The 16,610-nt window shown below is 44.8% G+C and overlaps 1 protein-coding gene across 1 annotated transcript; it reads right to left on the bottom strand.

The window, feature by feature from the left end:
* Positions 1–958: 958 nt before the first annotated feature.
* Positions 959–6,803, bottom strand: CUNH17orf58 (chromosome unknown C17orf58 homolog). Its single transcript, XM_037069894.1, has 4 exons — positions 6,676–6,803; positions 4,079–4,585; positions 3,700–3,891; positions 959–3,150 (listed from the first exon to the last, which is right to left on the bottom strand). The coding sequence occupies exons 1-4, from the start codon at positions 6,749–6,751 to the stop codon at positions 2,960–2,962; spliced, it is 966 nt and encodes a 321-aa protein (XP_036925789.1). The 5' UTR covers positions 6,752–6,803; the 3' UTR covers positions 959–2,959.
* Between the last annotated feature and the right edge of the window lie 9,807 nt (positions 6,804–16,610).

Here is a 16,610-nt window from a genome sequence, read left to right as displayed (position 1 = left end):
GACCATGGCAGAACTCTCCCTTTGGTGACTGAGGGTGTTTACCTCTAAGTCCCAGATTTGTGGTTCTTCAAATGAGACTGGGGGTGTATCAGGGGCAAAGTGATGTCTTACAAGTACTTAGACCCTGTGAGGAGTACTTTTAATAATTTGAAATATTCGGAGCTCCTTCTAGATTCTTAGAGTCAGATACCAAAAAAGACAGAAGATCATACCCAATGTGATGCAGTTAGGACCAAATGCAACTGAAGAAATAGGCTATATTTTTTAAAATGATAACGTCCTGTTCCTGAAGTTGAAGTTGTGTGTTATAGGTGTCAGGTCTCTTGCATAGACACGTTCAATAAACCTTAACAAAAGTATTTGCTGTCCTTGAATTCTAGCAGCTTAATTCAGAGGGATGCTAATGAGTTACTCTTGAAGGCACCGGACTATTTCATTGATGAGGAACTATTACGTGTGCACACAGTCCTTTAGTCCTGGGAGCACAAATCCGCGTGCTAAGAAAANAGTCAGATACCAAAAAAGACAGAAGATCATACCCAATGTGATGCAGTTAGGACCAAATGCAACTGAAGAAATAGGCTATATTTTTTAAAATGATAACGTCCTGTTCCTGAAGTTGAAGTTGTGTGTTATAGGTGTCAGGTCTCTTGCATAGACACGTTCAATAAACCTTAACAGAAGTATTTGCTGTCCTTGAATTCTAGCAGCTTAATTCAGAGGGATGCTAATGAGTTACTCTTGAAGGCACCAGACTATTTCATTGATGAGGAACTATTACGTGTGCACACAGTCCTTTAGTCCTGGGAGCACAAATCCGCGTGCTAAGAAAAAATCTTAGGATAAAAATCGATAGGATAAAAGGGTTAGGAACTTGCTAATTGAATCTGCTAATTGAGATTTTCCATAAAACTAAAGATTCATCCAAAGCACTGACTGAATATTGAAAAGCAGATTCTTTTCACCTTGACTGCTAAGGAGAATCCCAGTCCCCTGCCCCCTGGGCCCATCCTCATGCCCACCCTTGCTCTAACCCATTTGAGCCTCCCCTGACTCTCATTGCAAACCTGGTCTTAAATGATGGCCTTAATCTTGAAAGGAAGTTTCTAAAAGGCTGGTCTACTTGTGTTGGCCTGGTTGTCCATGCTAACTGGCCTTCCGGCATCACAGAGATCACACAGTTCCAGCACATTCTGTGTGTTTCCCAGACTACTCAGAAACTAGTAGTACCAGGTCAATCTAATCAAACCCTGACTTGCAGGCTACGTACAAGTGATGTTTTCTCCTCTTCTCAACCAGACCTATTTATAACCCTAACACCTGACCGTCCGACCAATGATTGACTTGGCCATTCTGTCCTTTTCCCCACCGTGTTACTCAAGATCACCATGTGGCCTGGTGACACTGAAAAATTTGGCTTTGATTTTTGTGACTGCTACTACTAATGTCTGAGTTTACCTTTATCCTAAAACCACAATCCAGAAGCCCTTCCTTCACTGCATACGCTACTGCCAGTAGTTGATGTAATCATGCAGTTGATTCCCCAAACACAATTCTAGTATGATTTTTAACATGTTTGGGCAACACTCACTTTTGGAAAATTCTCTTCAAGTTTCTTTAGTGATGCTTTACCCCCCAAATAATAGTACCTCTCAACTCCTGGTTTACCTCTTTGCTTGGGACGAAAAAGGTAACCGTATCTCCCATTACACTCAGATGTTCTGTCTTAGGCTGTTTCCTCAAGAAGTGTCTCTAGCATCCTGTCCTGGTGTCCTACAGTGCTGCATGTCCAGTAAAGACTGTGCCACTAGACTCAAGATACTTCTTGAGTTTACTGAGTCCATTTACTTTAAGACCAAATGGGCTGTTTTCTCTAGTGCAGCTCCTTTTTATCTTTAGGCCGTCATCTTCAACCATGGCTTATCAATGTCTATTCAGTGTTTCAAATGAACTGCAGTACAGCTTGGTCTTCTGTAAAAAAGAGTGTTAATATCTTTGTGAACTCAAGTACAAAACCAGTCCCAAGTTCAGCGAGTGACTAAACTTTTTTTTAACCCAACTGGAGACTTTATAATTCCTATGCTTGCAAGCTGTCGTTGAGTATTGGTTCCAGAGTTTGTGGAATAGGTTTGAGAGAAGCTTTCTCCCAAACCTATGGGGCTCAGTGAGGCTAAAAGAAGAAACAACCAGGTGCATCCAAGATCTGATTTCAGAGCAAGATTTACTGCTTTACAAACACTAACGTGATACTTGGTCTTAATAAAAAAAAATGACATTAGATACACCCAGAATCTGTGTAGCATTGGGATAGCTGCCAGTTCACACAAAACATGTTTTTAGGAGCAGGGAGGCATGATAATAAACTATCTTACACTTTGGTACATCAGAAACACTTGTTTGAATAATATTTTGCTTGAATTAAGCCTGTTAGTATTCTTTAAGTGTAAAACTTTATAATTGTGTTTGGCTCCAACCCATCTGTTTGGTCTTTCGGACATCATAACATGTCTTTGCTGCACTGACTGTTACATACAGAACTTGAAATGTGATGGTTTAGGTGTAGAATTTGGTTTGATACGTGATACGAACTATTCATAGTTGTATACAAAATCAAAGAAATGTTTTTTTTTGTGAACTCTTTCTACTGAGAATGTATTTAAATTAAAATAATTAAAAATAACCGCATGAAGCAGTGATCTGTTAATGGGACAGGTCAGTAGCTGTGTATGCATAAATGGTACTAGTTGAATAGCTTTGCCGCCAAACTCGAAAGCATATCATTTAAGAAGCATTTTGTGAATAAGGTGATAGCTTCACTGTTGAAGTTGGAACTACGCAACTGTAGTTCATATAAGGAGCAGTGTACCCTAAAGGAAGATCCCATTACATGAAGCTAGACCTCTCCTGACTTGTTCATCAGTTCCAAGTCTCATGATCCATAAATGCCAAGCTGGTAAATTCAAATGCATTGGGTGTGAACTGCACCTTGAACTTGCACATCCCTTTTTCGGTTAAACCTTTTCACATAGCTGCTGCTGCTTAGGAGTAGTCCATCTCCTGGCCGGAGGCGCCCTCTTAGGATCTGGAGCAGAGCTGAAGGGAGCTGCCGTCTCTTATGGTAGATGTGGCCCATCACAATATACCTGCTGCCTGGGAAAAAAAAGTATAAATTCATAGTATCTTTTAAATGTCGTGAAACAATAAGAAAATGTAAGATCTTTAAGAAATGCCTGAGCTTGAATCTACTATTTTTGAATCTCAGACATTTAACTGTCAGACAACACTTGGAAACTGCCCAGTAGTGACCTTTTAGGGAATCAGCCTGTAAACAGCATTATGGGAGAGGGAAGCCGTGCCCCACCCCCCCAAAAAAGAATTTTCTAAACTATTTATAGAAAACCCCTTATGCATCTCTTCTGAAAATCGAGTTCCACTATGCACTCAATTTGTCAGTATTTACTGAGTGCCTGCTTCATGCCAGTCTATGCTGTTCCCCACCTAACAGGAAGCGAAGAGGGTGGGGGATCGATGGAGCTTAAATCACAGTGGCCAAAATAATACCTGTCGCCTTAATTCTATTGCTTTTGGAATACCCCTTCCCCCTAAAGGTGCTGGGGTGTCCAGTTGGGACCGAGCTGTGGCACCCAAGTTACAAGCGGTGACACTACATTTGAAAAGTGGTCAGATCATGTTCGATACCAGGTTTAAATTCTGGACATGTCTTATTGCAACTGGAGGAGTCTAGGGCTAAGATGTGGACTCGGAAGAAAAACCCGTCCGGAGTGGTGTACAGGCGGTTCATCTTGTACAACCCGTCCCGGTCCACCAGCAGAGTCACCAGCTGGATCCCTGGGCCGAGCACGTCCACATCATGCACGATTCCGTTCATTGCTGCTTTCAAAACACAAAGAGTTTGGACATATGCATAACGCTCACATCCTTTTTTCCCCCAGTATATTTCTCTAGGGTTTGGCTTAGGGTGTCCGCGTGCACAGCCAGCGCTCTGGGCTCGGAAAAGCTCGCCGGCGGCCTGAGCTCTGCACCCCGAGCCCGGGAGGAGCTGTATGGCGGGGCTCACCGAATTCACTAGTGCAGTAGGACTCGCGCTCGTCCAGGTCCACCCCGCAGGAGTGCACACAAGACTCGGCGTCCGGCTCCGTGTTCCGCCGCGGCGGGCCAACGCGCGGAGGCGGCGGCGCGGGTCCCGAGGGCGGCGCGGCCGCGCGCGGCCTGTTGGAATGAGCGGGGCTGAAGGGGGCGTCGGCGGCGCGCGCAAGGGGGCGTGCGGCTGGGAGGTGCAGGGCCCGGGTGCGCGCGCGCCGCGGGGAGTCCTCCGGCGCGGGCACGCGGCGCGGCGACGCCTGGTTCTCGGCCTGCGGAAGGCGCGGGCTCGGCGGGCCGGCGGGCGCGCGCGGAGCCTCCCGGAAGCCAGCTCGGTTCTCGGCGGGTGACGGAGGCTTCCGGCGCCTCGGGTGCGACCAAGCGGGGTGAGCGGCCTCGGGTACCGGCTGCGGCCGTGGCCCCGGTGTCTCCTCCGCGCTCGGACCACCGCTGGGATCGGGGTTTCTGACGTGGGGCGGCGAAGCTGTAGAGAAGGAAGAGGAGAGGCGGGGAGGCTGAGAGGGAGGGAGGCGGGCAGAGGAGTTGAGGCCGAGGAGGGAAGGAGATGCTGGCGGGGAGAAAGAAGGGCCCTGGGAGGGCGAGGGAGACGCGGGACGATGCAAACTTAGCAATCACCTGCGAGAGGAGAGATGAGAAAGCCAGGAGACCTGGAAGTGAAGGAAAAGAGAGCGCAGGGGGAGAGGAAGGCGCCCCTGTGGTCTTCGGAGGGAAGCTTCAGCTTCTGGTCTGTTTCTTAGGCCTCAAAGGAAGACGGAGGTGAGGGTCTTGCCCTCTAAGAATGAAGCCAACTATGCAAAACTTTCTCCCCACGTGGGAACATTTTGTTTTGTTAAGGAACCTTTCTAAATCTATAGCTTTTAAAATTACAATCCCCTGTTTATTTTAGGACTAAATATAGCTGACTACTCTGGTTGAAGAACAAACTCTGCCGTTTATTTTATATATATATATATATATATATATATATATATATATATATACACACACACACACACACACACACATCCGCCTTTTTGCTGTGTACAGTTTGTTGAGAAAGTACCTAGAGCAAGCCCCAGGGGGAGAGGTCTCACATTACATGTTCTCCTAATTGTTTAAGCGCCCCTGACAACAGAACTATTTGGTTTTCCCATCCGTGTTTACACTGTCATCTTGGTCTCTGCAGAATCTGGCATTTGTGAGTGAATTTTTATCTGGCTTCTTGGACACCACTTACTGGTGAACCAGAGCTAAGAAAGATTTTTAAAGCCTGGCCGGGAGGCAGAGGCCTCTGGTTAAGTATAAAAGCACACATCGCTCACAATTTTCCTCCTTTTGGTGATGGAGGAGAAATTCCTAAATGGTATGGCATGCGAACAAGTTTTTAAAATTATTAATAATTTCCCCGAGGGCCACAGACAGGTTGGTGAACAAACCCGCCACCTCAGAAGCTGGGCACTTTCCCTGATCAGTTACACAGTGTCTGCCCCCCTTTTGCCTGGGTCCCAGTGCCCTCCAAATCGGCACAGGAACGTCTGTATTTTTCCTTCTGTTGTTTTAACGGCTGGTTTTCAGCATTTCTCTCCTCTTGAAGAGCGTTGAAGAGCTTGGTCTGCCCATTTGCAGCCTTTTAAAACACTTCATTTAAAGTGATTTATCTTGCAAAATTGACAACCTCCTTTAAAATCCGCTTTCACTCAGCAATAATAGCTGGTTATAGTTCGTGTTTTTGCAAAGAGGTTGATTCTGACTCATCGCGGCCAACTTTGTCCCATGCACAGCTGAATAAAGTGCTGGTGGACATCCAATTCCTGACAGTCAACTGTTGACCTCACCGCCGCTTCCCCATTGATATCGCCATCTGTTGTCATGGGAAAGATTGTCCGATATTTGGGTTAAATGCCACTGAAGTCATTCAATTTCCATGCGGAAAAATAACCCAAAGTAAATTGCCCTCTGAGGTGCGGAAGCTATTTTCCCAGAGATAGTGAATCAAACAAAAACATCCCCCCAAAAAGCAAAACAAAAACACCTCCCCACAGAAAAACCCTTATTTCTGCATTATCTCAGTAACTTATTTTCATTTCATGCATGAAATCATGTGTTTGAAAGACTCAGGTGTCACAGAGCTGTTCGTTGGAGGCTGCAGGGAGAGGGGAGGGAGGAAGGTCAGAGCCTGGTGCGGGGGTGGACCCCGCGCTCCTCGGAACGCCCGCCACCGCCCCGTCCAGCCAGCCTAGCCAGCGTGGTTCCCGAAAGGCGCCCTTCTGACACTTTCCCTGCTCTGTGATGGAGCAGCTACTTAACATGCAAAGTTTTCTCCAGCCTGCCCGGCTCGCTCGAGATCATTTCAGTAGCTGAACTGGCTTCTCTCCGAAAAGGCTGCCAAGACACATAAAATCTTGGGGACACATTTTGCTCCCTGCGAACACGAACGCGGACCCAGAGTCTCCTCTCTTGCACACTCCGACCCCTTCCTCGTCCCGCCCTTCATCGCGCCCTCTCCCCAGCTCCCCACACCCCCCACCCATCCCAGCCCCTCTCCCAAGGCTCTCAGCATGTCATCGATCTTACCTTTTCTCTCTGCCACTGGAGATTCCAGAGAGGATGCAATGGTCAAACAGAGAAGCCAGAAAGCTCTAGCTGTCATTTTGGTAGACAAGGTTCCCAGGCTCTAAAACTGAGCCAGGGCTTTTGCTGTTTCTCTCCCCCCACCCCTTCTCCACACCCCCACCCCCTTCATGCTAATGAGGGGCAGCCTTTGGGGAAACGGGAATCACTCACTGGACAGGCCATTGGAACAACACGGAGCCGCACGGATTTCTCCCGCTCCCTAAGGGGGACAGCACATGGCCTCCCCGAGTTGTCCCTGCGAATGTGTGTCCCGCGGTCTCTGGGCAATGATAACATCGAACACTAAACTTTAAATCCCTGTGGGTTTGCGGGCTAGGCCGGGAGGAGGAGAGGATGGGGTGTTAAGTGGAGGGAATAAGGACGTCAAGTGGCTGAGTGACACCGTGGGGAGAATGAACAGTAGGAAGTTTTCCCGGGATTAAGTATACAATAAATAGGCTAATTAGTGCTCCAGACAGCTTGGGCTTGTGGCAAGGAGGGGATCTCAGATGACATTCAGTTCATCCCAGAATGTGTCAGGGATTCCAAGAGAAACAAGTCGCCACATCCTAGGTTTGGTTAAGCGATTTTACTACATACCCAGTTTTTTATATTCTAGAACTAGAAGAGAAAAAATCCACCAGCAAAATAGCTTTTCTTCTTCCTTTCCATCCCCCCTCCTGCACTGAAACGGCTATCTAGGTGGTAGGATTTGTCAAGCCTCTTAACTTGCCAGGTGCTAGCAGACAGAGACAAATAAAACACCTTCCCAGGTCTCTAGTGGTGGCTCATCTGGAGAAAGGTGTCTTTTCTTTCTAAGAAAAAGTCATTCACTGCTTAGGTCTGAATTCTGGAAACAGCCCTGTGTATTGGTCCCGAGCTAAGGACCTTCTTCCTCAGAGTAAACAGAAACATTGTTTATCAAGGGCGGCAATAAGAACATAGTAAACCCACAGCCTCCCTGACGTGCATCTCGTGCACCTCGTTTCAACAACTTCAAGTCCGAAAGGAGGGGGAGTACACGGAGAGGAGATGGGGACGTTTTATCTTGTGTCCGAGCCAACAGTGAGGTGCAGCAGCTAAACGAAATAAACCTTTGCTGTACTAATACCGTATGTCTCAAAAATAATAGTGCTAGTAGGTAGACCAGATCTGGGGGGATCATGTTTCCCAGAAAGATACTGGACCGATAGAAGGAGAACAATGGGGTGGTGAGGAGACCGGACTTCATCATGTTCAAGGTACTTTGAAGGAACCGAAACTAGGCAGCCTAGACACACGGAAACAGTTGCTATGCTTTGTGAAAGAACTGGTAGGTCAAAGTTATGAATTCAAGAATGAATAGTAAAACAACCAAGATCTCCAAGAAATCACACTGCTTTGAATGAAGCATGGCGACAGTGAGCTCCTGGCCATCGGGAGCCTCCAAAGAGAACATCATTCGGGGACATTGGAGAAAGATTCTTGAATTAGGTATGTGGTGGTTTGAGGAAGACAGTGAGGGGAATATGTCCCCTAGTGAGGAGCTGTCCGTCTAGTCACAGGCTGACTGTACGTTGGAGGGGTCACTATGTTCTCTAGTCTGGTTCTCCACTTTCCATAGCTTGAACCTCAGAGCAGAGTATGTCAATGGATCAGATTCATGGCATTGACTCATGTTAACCAAACTCATAAAAAACAGATGTATAAACCAGAATGTTATTTATGAATATGCAATGGAGAGGCTATAAGGAAGGTGATTTGGAGGTCTAATTATTAATCAGAAGGTTGTATTTTTTAGCACTAGATTAAATTACAGCTGAAGGTAAGCTAAGCCTTCTTATTCAGATTTCAGGAGAGGACTAAATCTCTCGTCACTGAGAGGCCTGAGTATACCAGTCAGTGTCTCCAGCCTCTAGCCAGGACCAGGTAAATATTATGAAATTTGTGCTTTGGGGGTCCACTTTATTGATGTTTTCAGGTCCCTTTCTTTCACATGCTCTTTCAGTCAAGTGGAATAAAATCAATTAGGCTTAAGCTTTCTCAGTTACAACCACATCGCAGAAATAACTGCTGGAGATGGTATTCAAGTCACTCAGATCCAAATTGGGGTTCTCCCTAAACTGTTCTGTTTCAGGAATGCTGTGAATGCCCCAAAGCCCCTCCCCCCCCCAAAATACAGAGGCGGGGACCCACTGGATGGCTTCCTGGATGGCATCAGCGGGGCAGAACTTGTCAGGGCCCAGGGTTGGACAGCATCTGACTGGCAGCTTCCAAACCTTGTGAGGCAGAAAGAACCCAGAGACGGATCCACGTAAGCCAGAAAGCCACTTCATTCATTCACAACCAGAAATCAACTCCGGCCAATGTGCATGCTCCTGTCGGCCTGCCTAGCGTTCTCTTCCTATAAACAAGTCACGTGGGAAGCAAAATTATCATCATGGTGCTTGGTAATATAAACCAGAGCACAAGGAGTTTGTCATCTGATTGGAATGTTTACCAGCCTTGGCTTCTCACAGTCTAATGTGTCCGTCTCCGTAACAGGTATATGGGTACCCGTGTCAGGTGGCAGAATCCAAGAGCCTAACTACCTTCCTCTTTCCTGCCAATTTCTGGTATTTTGAGTGTATCTTTCTGCTTAGCAAATACTTGTTGAGCACCTACTATGTGTTGTATGAGGAAAAATTTATGCCAGGTTCCTGGCATGTAGCTCCTAAAACCCTTGGAATTTCCCGGCTGATAGAAATGTCTTTGTTATTCCTGAGCTCTGCAGATAACACCTGAGTTTATGCTAATGAGGTGACTGGGGAGCCCCCTTTGATACGTTCAGGAGAGGAGCTGGGACCAGAAAGACCAACCATGCAATTAGATGATCAAGACTTTGAGCCAGACTGGACCTTTTCCGGGAAGGGAGAGAGGCTGAACACTGGGTTTGCTCAGACAGCCAATGAATGCTTGAACCCATCATTCCTACTCACTGAAACCATCACATCTGAGGCGGATAGTGAGAACCCCAAGATTTGCAGCCAGCTGGTCTGAAATGAGGGCAGGCTTGCGTGGACCAGCCCTTTAAACTAGAGGAGTACACTAACTCCAGGGGTGTTCAGCCAGAGTTGAATTGCAGGCCACCAGCGGTATCAAAACATTCAATACTATGCGCCCGGCACGGTTTTAGAAGCCTGAAATACCAGTCATCATCACTCTTCAAAAGGAGCACTCAATACAAGTCCTTTGGTTCCCAACAGGTAAATTAGGGTCATGTTCTAGTTTCTTTCAGAACCCTCTTGATTGAGGCCAGGGTCTTCCCAAGTCCTTCAGACTTTCGCAGGCAGCCCTTACGTTTATTCCCACTGACACTGGGCCAGGTCCTGGGATATTTGGACCTAAATCCTCCTTTCAGGTGGCTCGCAGACCACTGAGGGAAGTGACATGCAAGAATAGCCCTAAGTACAACGTGAAAAAGCTGTGCCTGTTAGAGAAAAAGGAGGGTGCTCAGGGAGAGGTGAAAGCCAAGTCAGGTTTGCTGGACGTCACACAAGGAGGGCAGGCGCCACAGGCTGAGACACGGCTGGCACAGAAGCACAGACCTACAGACCTACGAGAGTGAGGGGCCACGCAGGCCCAGGAAGGCACGGTGGCGCCGAAGGCGCAAGTGTTGGGGAGCCCCGATGCCCTGAGGACTGACTCACCCACAGACAACAGTGAGTGCCTGGGTGGTTATGAGGAGTTTTAATTCTTTATTTTCTTTTTCTGTCACTCAACATGCTTCTAATGGGAAACTTGGAAAATCAGAAAAGTGTAGACACAGAATTATAAAATATAGACTTTGCCTCCCTCCCACCCCCACCAAGCTCTGCAACATGCATCCCCACCGTTCCTTCCAGGCCCTTTCTCAGGCGTCACTTCTGCACAGGCGCTGTCCGGGTGCTCTTGGGTCCTGTGTTGTTCACAGGACAGCGTGACAGAAGCACGTCCCCATTTTATGTTTTGTGTCTGCAACTTTGTATCCAGCTTTTATTTCATTAAAATTGTTAAAGTATATTATCACAAACTCCTTGCATAGGTCAGACTCTCATAACAGTCTAACATGTTCTCATTTAGACGAAGCATGATTTGGGAACATTTTAGGCTGTCTTCAGTTCTCACCATTGTAAAACTTTCTGTGTTCCCATCAGCAGAGGACTGGCTGGCCGTCGCTGACCTGGTGGAATGCTGCAGAGCAGGCACCAGGGGTATTTGGGGCGGACAATTCTTTGTTGCGCACTGTGGGATGCTGACCAGTCCCCCGGGCCTTGTGCGCTGGATACCAACAACACCCTGCCTCTGGTTGTGATAACCTGTCTCCAGATGTTGCCAAATGTCTCCCGGGGGTAAAAGCATGAATCGTATTCATTGCTAGCACAGCAATGAAAATAAATAAGCTACCATTACAAAAGCAAAATGTAGATGAATCTTCTAAAGATGATATCGAGTAAAAGAAGTTCCACACAAAAACGATTGTGGAAGTTCACAAATAGGCAAAAGTAATCTATGGCGTTAAAAGACAGGGTGGCGGGCCCTGGCTAGGTAGCCCCGCTGGCTGGAGCGGCGCCCTGTACACCAAAGGTTTCCGTTTCTGTTGCCGGTCTGTGCGTTTTTGTCTTTGTCCCTTTCTCTGTCTATCAAATCAATACGTATATTATTGGGCGATGATTTTTCTTTAAAGTCAGGATCATGGTTATTCTTGGGAGGAGGTGGTGACTAGAAAGAGCACTGGGGGAGGGGAGGCTGTGGTGTCACAGTTTTCTGGGATTTGACCTATTACTTTTTGACATCTTAAATACAGAATGTTATCAGTTGATATAGTTGACATGTTGGTTTTTTATGACATCTTTTATCCCTCTATAAATGTATACACGTAATACACATTTACTCCAGACTTAGATACTACAGATAAGAAAAAATAAAAAATAAATATAATTCTATTGTCTAGAAACAACTGCTATAAATATGGTGTATCAATTTTCAGACTTTTTTCTACACATAAGTGTACGGGTAAACATGTTACATAACTACTTTATGTAAAAGTGGGGCCATGGTATACACATATTTTATGATGTGGTATTTAAAATGTTAAAGATTTGTCAACATCTTTCCATTTCAATAAGTATAGGGTTCCATGATCATTTTTACTGACTGCATTCCTGAACATTGAATTGCCGAGTCAAAGGATATGAAAATTTCGGTACTTTCGCTATGTGTTGCTGCACCGCCCCAGATGTGCTTCCTCGGTTCGCACCGACCTGCAGCCGGTGCAGGCGGCGACCGTGCCCACTGGTCCACATCGGGATGCAAAAGCATCGGTATTTGACACCCCTGCTGCTCTGACGCGTTTTTTAAACTTCCCACGTAAAATTCTTACAAATTTTTTTTCAATCACAGTTGACATTTAACACGATTTTATATTGGTTTCAGGTGTATGGCATAGTGGTCAGACATTTACATCATTTCTGAAGCCGCCCCGGACAAGCCAGGTGCCCGCCTGGCACCACACGCAGTTGCCACCGCGGCGCAGGCTGTGTCCCTGGGCTGTGCTTCCCACCCGGGGGACTGTCTGGTACCTGCCAACCTGTGCTCCTGGCTCCCTCACCTTTTTCCCCCTACAGAGTTTTTTTTAAAGGTTTCTCTTTAATTCACTTTTTTTATTGCTGGTGATATTGTACACTTTTTATAGATTTATTGGCTATTTGGATTTCTTTTGTTAATTTCCTGTTCATATTCCTTGTCTATTTATTAGGATGTTCATATTTTCCTTTATGAGTTTAAGAGCTATTTATAGCCTAAGAATTTTAACTCTTTGTCCGTTATACAAAAGTAGGCCTAAAAGTTTGCTCCTATGGAAAATAATATAATGATTAATAAATAATAATACGAGAACAAACTCTGTGTTTTAAGTACCACAATTGTAAACCTACTTTTGCCCCTCCCTGTATATGTTGCAAATATTTCCTCACATAATTTTGTTTGATTTTTAACTTCTTAGCTATTTTTTGGCCATAGAACTTTAAAATTTTGCATGGTAAAATTCATCGATCTCTTGTTTAATGATGTCCCTGGTGTCTTTTGTCATGCTTAGAAAGTCTTTCTCTAACTCAAAATTATATTTATGTGTATACACACACACACCTATTTTATTCTATGCTTGTAGTTAAATCATGATTTCATCTGGAATTTATTTTGGTATGTAGTATGAGGTAAGAATCTAATTTTATTTTTTTCTCAAATAACTAAGAAGTTGTCTAATCCAATTGGCAAGTAAATCCATCCTTTCCCTACGCTGACAGGTCACCGTTACCACAGGGTGTTAAGTGCTGGTTTGTTTCTGGACTCGCTGCTCTGCTCCGTTAGTACTGGGGCATCTGTTTGTCCCCGTGGCTGTATGTCCGCCAAGGGGCATGGTTATCATTATCCTGGGCTTATGACATGTCTTTCTTTTCAAAAATGGTTTTTGAGTATGATAGTGTTTTCTTTCCAAGTTAACTTTAGAATTATTTCACTACATTTTAGAATCCCATTGGGTTTTTTGGATTTGCATTAAATATATAGATTGACTTATAAAGGAGTTGACAGCTTTTCTGGGTTGCCCTTCTGTCCATGCAAATGGAATATCTACATGTCTTTGAGTCTCCTTTTCCCTGTGTCGGAATATTATCATATTCTTCATCCAAGCTCTGTACTTTACTTGTTAAATTTCTCTCCTGGGTATTTCATATTTTCAATGTAATGTGGAAGAATCTTCTTTCCCTTTGTATTTTCTAACCGGTTTTTCTAGGTATATAGTAAAGCTACTGATTTGTGTGTATATCCATACTTACTGTTTATATCTTAATTTGTGCACATCCAAAAATAGTACAGATTTTTTTCAATTGATTCTCTTGGGTTTTCCCAGTGAAAAAGTCACATACTCTATAAATCTTCCTTCAAATATTTATTGTAACTTTTTTATTGCACTGATGAGTACTTTCCAAACTTCATTGAATAATATAGTCATCACTTTCATTTTATTTGTACTCCTCATTAGTAGGGAACACCTCAAATGTTCCATTTTCTTTTTTAAAGATTTTATTTATTTATTTTCAGAGAGAGGGGAAGAGATGGAGAAAGAGAGGAAGAGACACATCACTGTGTGATTGCCTCTCACGTGGCCCCCACTGGGGACCTGGCCTACAACCGAGGCACATGCCCTGCCTGGGAATTGAACTGGCAACCCTTTGGTTCACAGGCTGGTGCTCAACCCACTGAGCCACACCAGCCAGGGCCAAATGTTCCCTTCTCAGGTGACTGAAGACTTGATTTTGTTTCAGATACATTGAGTTCTGTTTATTTGTACACCCACACCATTTTGTGCCTTAGAAATCTGACAAATACTTCTATTCTATATGACTTTCTTAATATTGATCATCTGATTGTGTCTTCTATATATTTTATCTTTTCTCCCATCATTCTCATCTCTACCTTTTTCCTTTTTATTCTAGGAGACATTTTTCACATTACATCACTGATTTCGTTTTCAGTAGTACCACCTCTGCCTTGGCGCCTCCCAGTGAGGATTTAATGCCAAGGAATTATTATTAATTAACTCCTGTTTTGGTTCTTCCTATTGTTCTTTCATCTTACTCTACTGACTTCTTAAAGTTTCCTGACTCACAAGGACCATTTCTTTTGTGTTTTTGTGAGAGTGCCTGTTTCTTGATACTGTCTTCACAATTCTTTGTCATCATTATTTGAGGTATGTTCTTCTTCTGAGCATTGTTAAGGGGAAGGGTGTTTTCATTTTATTTTTAATTATGATTTTTATTATTCAATTAGAGTTGATATTCAATATTATATTAGTTTCAGGTGTATAACAGTAGTTAGACATTATATAACTTATGAAGTGGTTCCCCTGATAACTCTAGTGCCCACCTGGCTTCATACACAGTTATTACAGTATTACTGACTGTATTCCCTATGCTGTACTTTACATCCCTGTGACTATTTTGTTCCTGCCAATTTGTACTTCTCAATCCCTTCACCTTTTCACCAGGTGCCCCAATGCCCTCTAATCTGGCAACCAGGGAAGATATTTTTATTATGAAATATTTAACATTCTCTCAAGAAAATTGAGAATAATATAATGAATACTTGTTTAAGTATGACCGAGTTTTATCAAATTTTAAAATTCTTTGCCATATTTGCTGCATATTTTTCAGTATTAACAATTACAAACCCAGTTGGTGGCAAAAAGTCCCCAGATGGCTGGCCCCGAGGGCCCTCGCTTCCTTGCGCTCACACGCTGTGATTTCCCTCCCACAGCGGAGCAGGGCTGGTCTGACTGACCAATGGCATACAAGAGAAGTGATGAAGCACATTTTCAAAATTAGTTTACAAATAGACTAAACTCTCATCTTGGTTGGTCATGCATTCTCTCTTTCTTTTAAATCATTTGCTCTGGGGAAAGCCAGCTGCCTTATTTGGCAGACACCCAAGCAGTTTACTAGAGGCGCACATAGCAAGAACTGAAGTTTTCAGCCTTAAGCAGTAAGATACCGAGACCTGCCAACAACCAGCAAGTGAGCTTGAAAGCAGACCCTCTCCGGGTGAGCTTTCGGATAAGACTGCAGCGCTTGCCCCCAGCTTGACTGACCCCTCCTAAGAGACCTGAGCAGAACCTCCCAGCTGAGCCTCTCCCAGGTTCCTGGGCCACAGAAAGGGAGATTATTTAATGTTTATTGTTTTAACCTGCTAAATGTTGGTGTAATTTGTTTCTTACAGCAATGGGTAACTAGTACGGAGTTGAAGTCCCCATAGGCCCCTCTGTAATACATTTTCCTGTTCTTCCTAGAGGTAATCATTATGCTGAGCTTAGCGTTTCTACCACTCTCTTGGATGTTTTTTCTTATTATGATTAACCCAACTACTATAGCAAAATTATAAATTGTACTATAAATTGCCCTGGCTGGGCAGCTCTGTTGGTTAGACCATTGTCCTAGTATGCTGAGGTTGTGGGTTAGATCCCGGCTCAGGGCCCAAATAAGAATCAACCACCGAATGCATAAACAAGTGGAACAACAAATTGATGTTTCTCTCTCTCTCTCCTCTCTCACTCTAAAATTAATAATAAAAAAATTTAGATTGATTTCCTGTAAAATGGTGGCATAGGTAAACATGGCTTGCCTCCTCACACAACCACATCAAAAGTACAACTAAAATATAGAACAACCATCACAACCAGAACAATGAGAAATTCAGTTGAATGGGAGTCTGACAGCTACGGAATTAAATAAACCGCATCCATCCAAATTGGTAGGAAGGGCAGAGACATGGAACAGACTGGTCCCACATTCATGTGTGGTTGATAAAAACTCAGGAGGGGTCTCTCAGGAGCAAGGAGTTCAAGTCCCATACCAGGCCCCCCAGCCCAGGGTTCCAGTACCAGAAAGATGAGCACCCATAACTTCTGGCTGCAAAAACCAGTGGGGATTGAGTCAATGGGAGAAATGGCTAGAGCCCCAAGCAGGTCCTCCTAAAGAACCCATGCATGCAATCACCTATTCAGATTCACTCCCTCTGAGCTCCAGCATTGGGGGTAGCAGCTTGAAAGGCACCGGTGGCAAACCAAGGAGAAAGTGAAGTCTCTGGCATCAGGCGAGCAGAGGCCATTGTCCCTTTTCTAAACCCTCCCCCCACAGGGCTACAGAACCAGCAATCTGGTGCCATATCTGAGACTCCATCACCCTGGCTAACACTGTTTGACCTGCCTTGGAGATCCCCCGAGACTCTACCCCACCCAAATTGGTCACAGCCAATCCTTGTAGCTGACTGGCTTGGGTAAATTCCTCCCATTGATCTGCCAACAGCAACCAAAGCCCAGCTACAAGAGGAGGGGGTATTCAGCC

Source organism: Sturnira hondurensis, unplaced genomic scaffold (assembly GCF_014824575.4).
Source record: "Sturnira hondurensis isolate 20B ecotype Veracruz unplaced genomic scaffold, ASM1482457v3 Scaffold0018728, whole genome shotgun sequence".
NCBI lineage: Eukaryota > Metazoa > Chordata > Mammalia > Chiroptera > Phyllostomidae > Sturnira > Sturnira hondurensis.
This window is presented reverse-complemented; position numbering and strand designations above follow the sequence as displayed.

Excerpts from the sequence above, each read along its gene's own strand:
- CUNH17orf58 (XM_037069894.1), bottom strand. The coding sequence starts at position 6,751 with ATGACAGCTAGAGCTTTCTGGCTTCTCTGTTTGACCATTGCATCCTCT. Across the intron at positions 3,892-4,078 it reads CTACTGCACTAGTGAATTCG|CAATGAACGGAATCGTGCAT; the intron begins GTGAGCCCCGCC and ends TTTTGAAAGCAG. Across the intron at positions 3,151-3,699 it reads ATGTCCAGAATTTAAACCTG|GCAGCAGGTATATTGTGATG; the intron begins GTATCGAACATG and ends TTTTTTTCCCAG.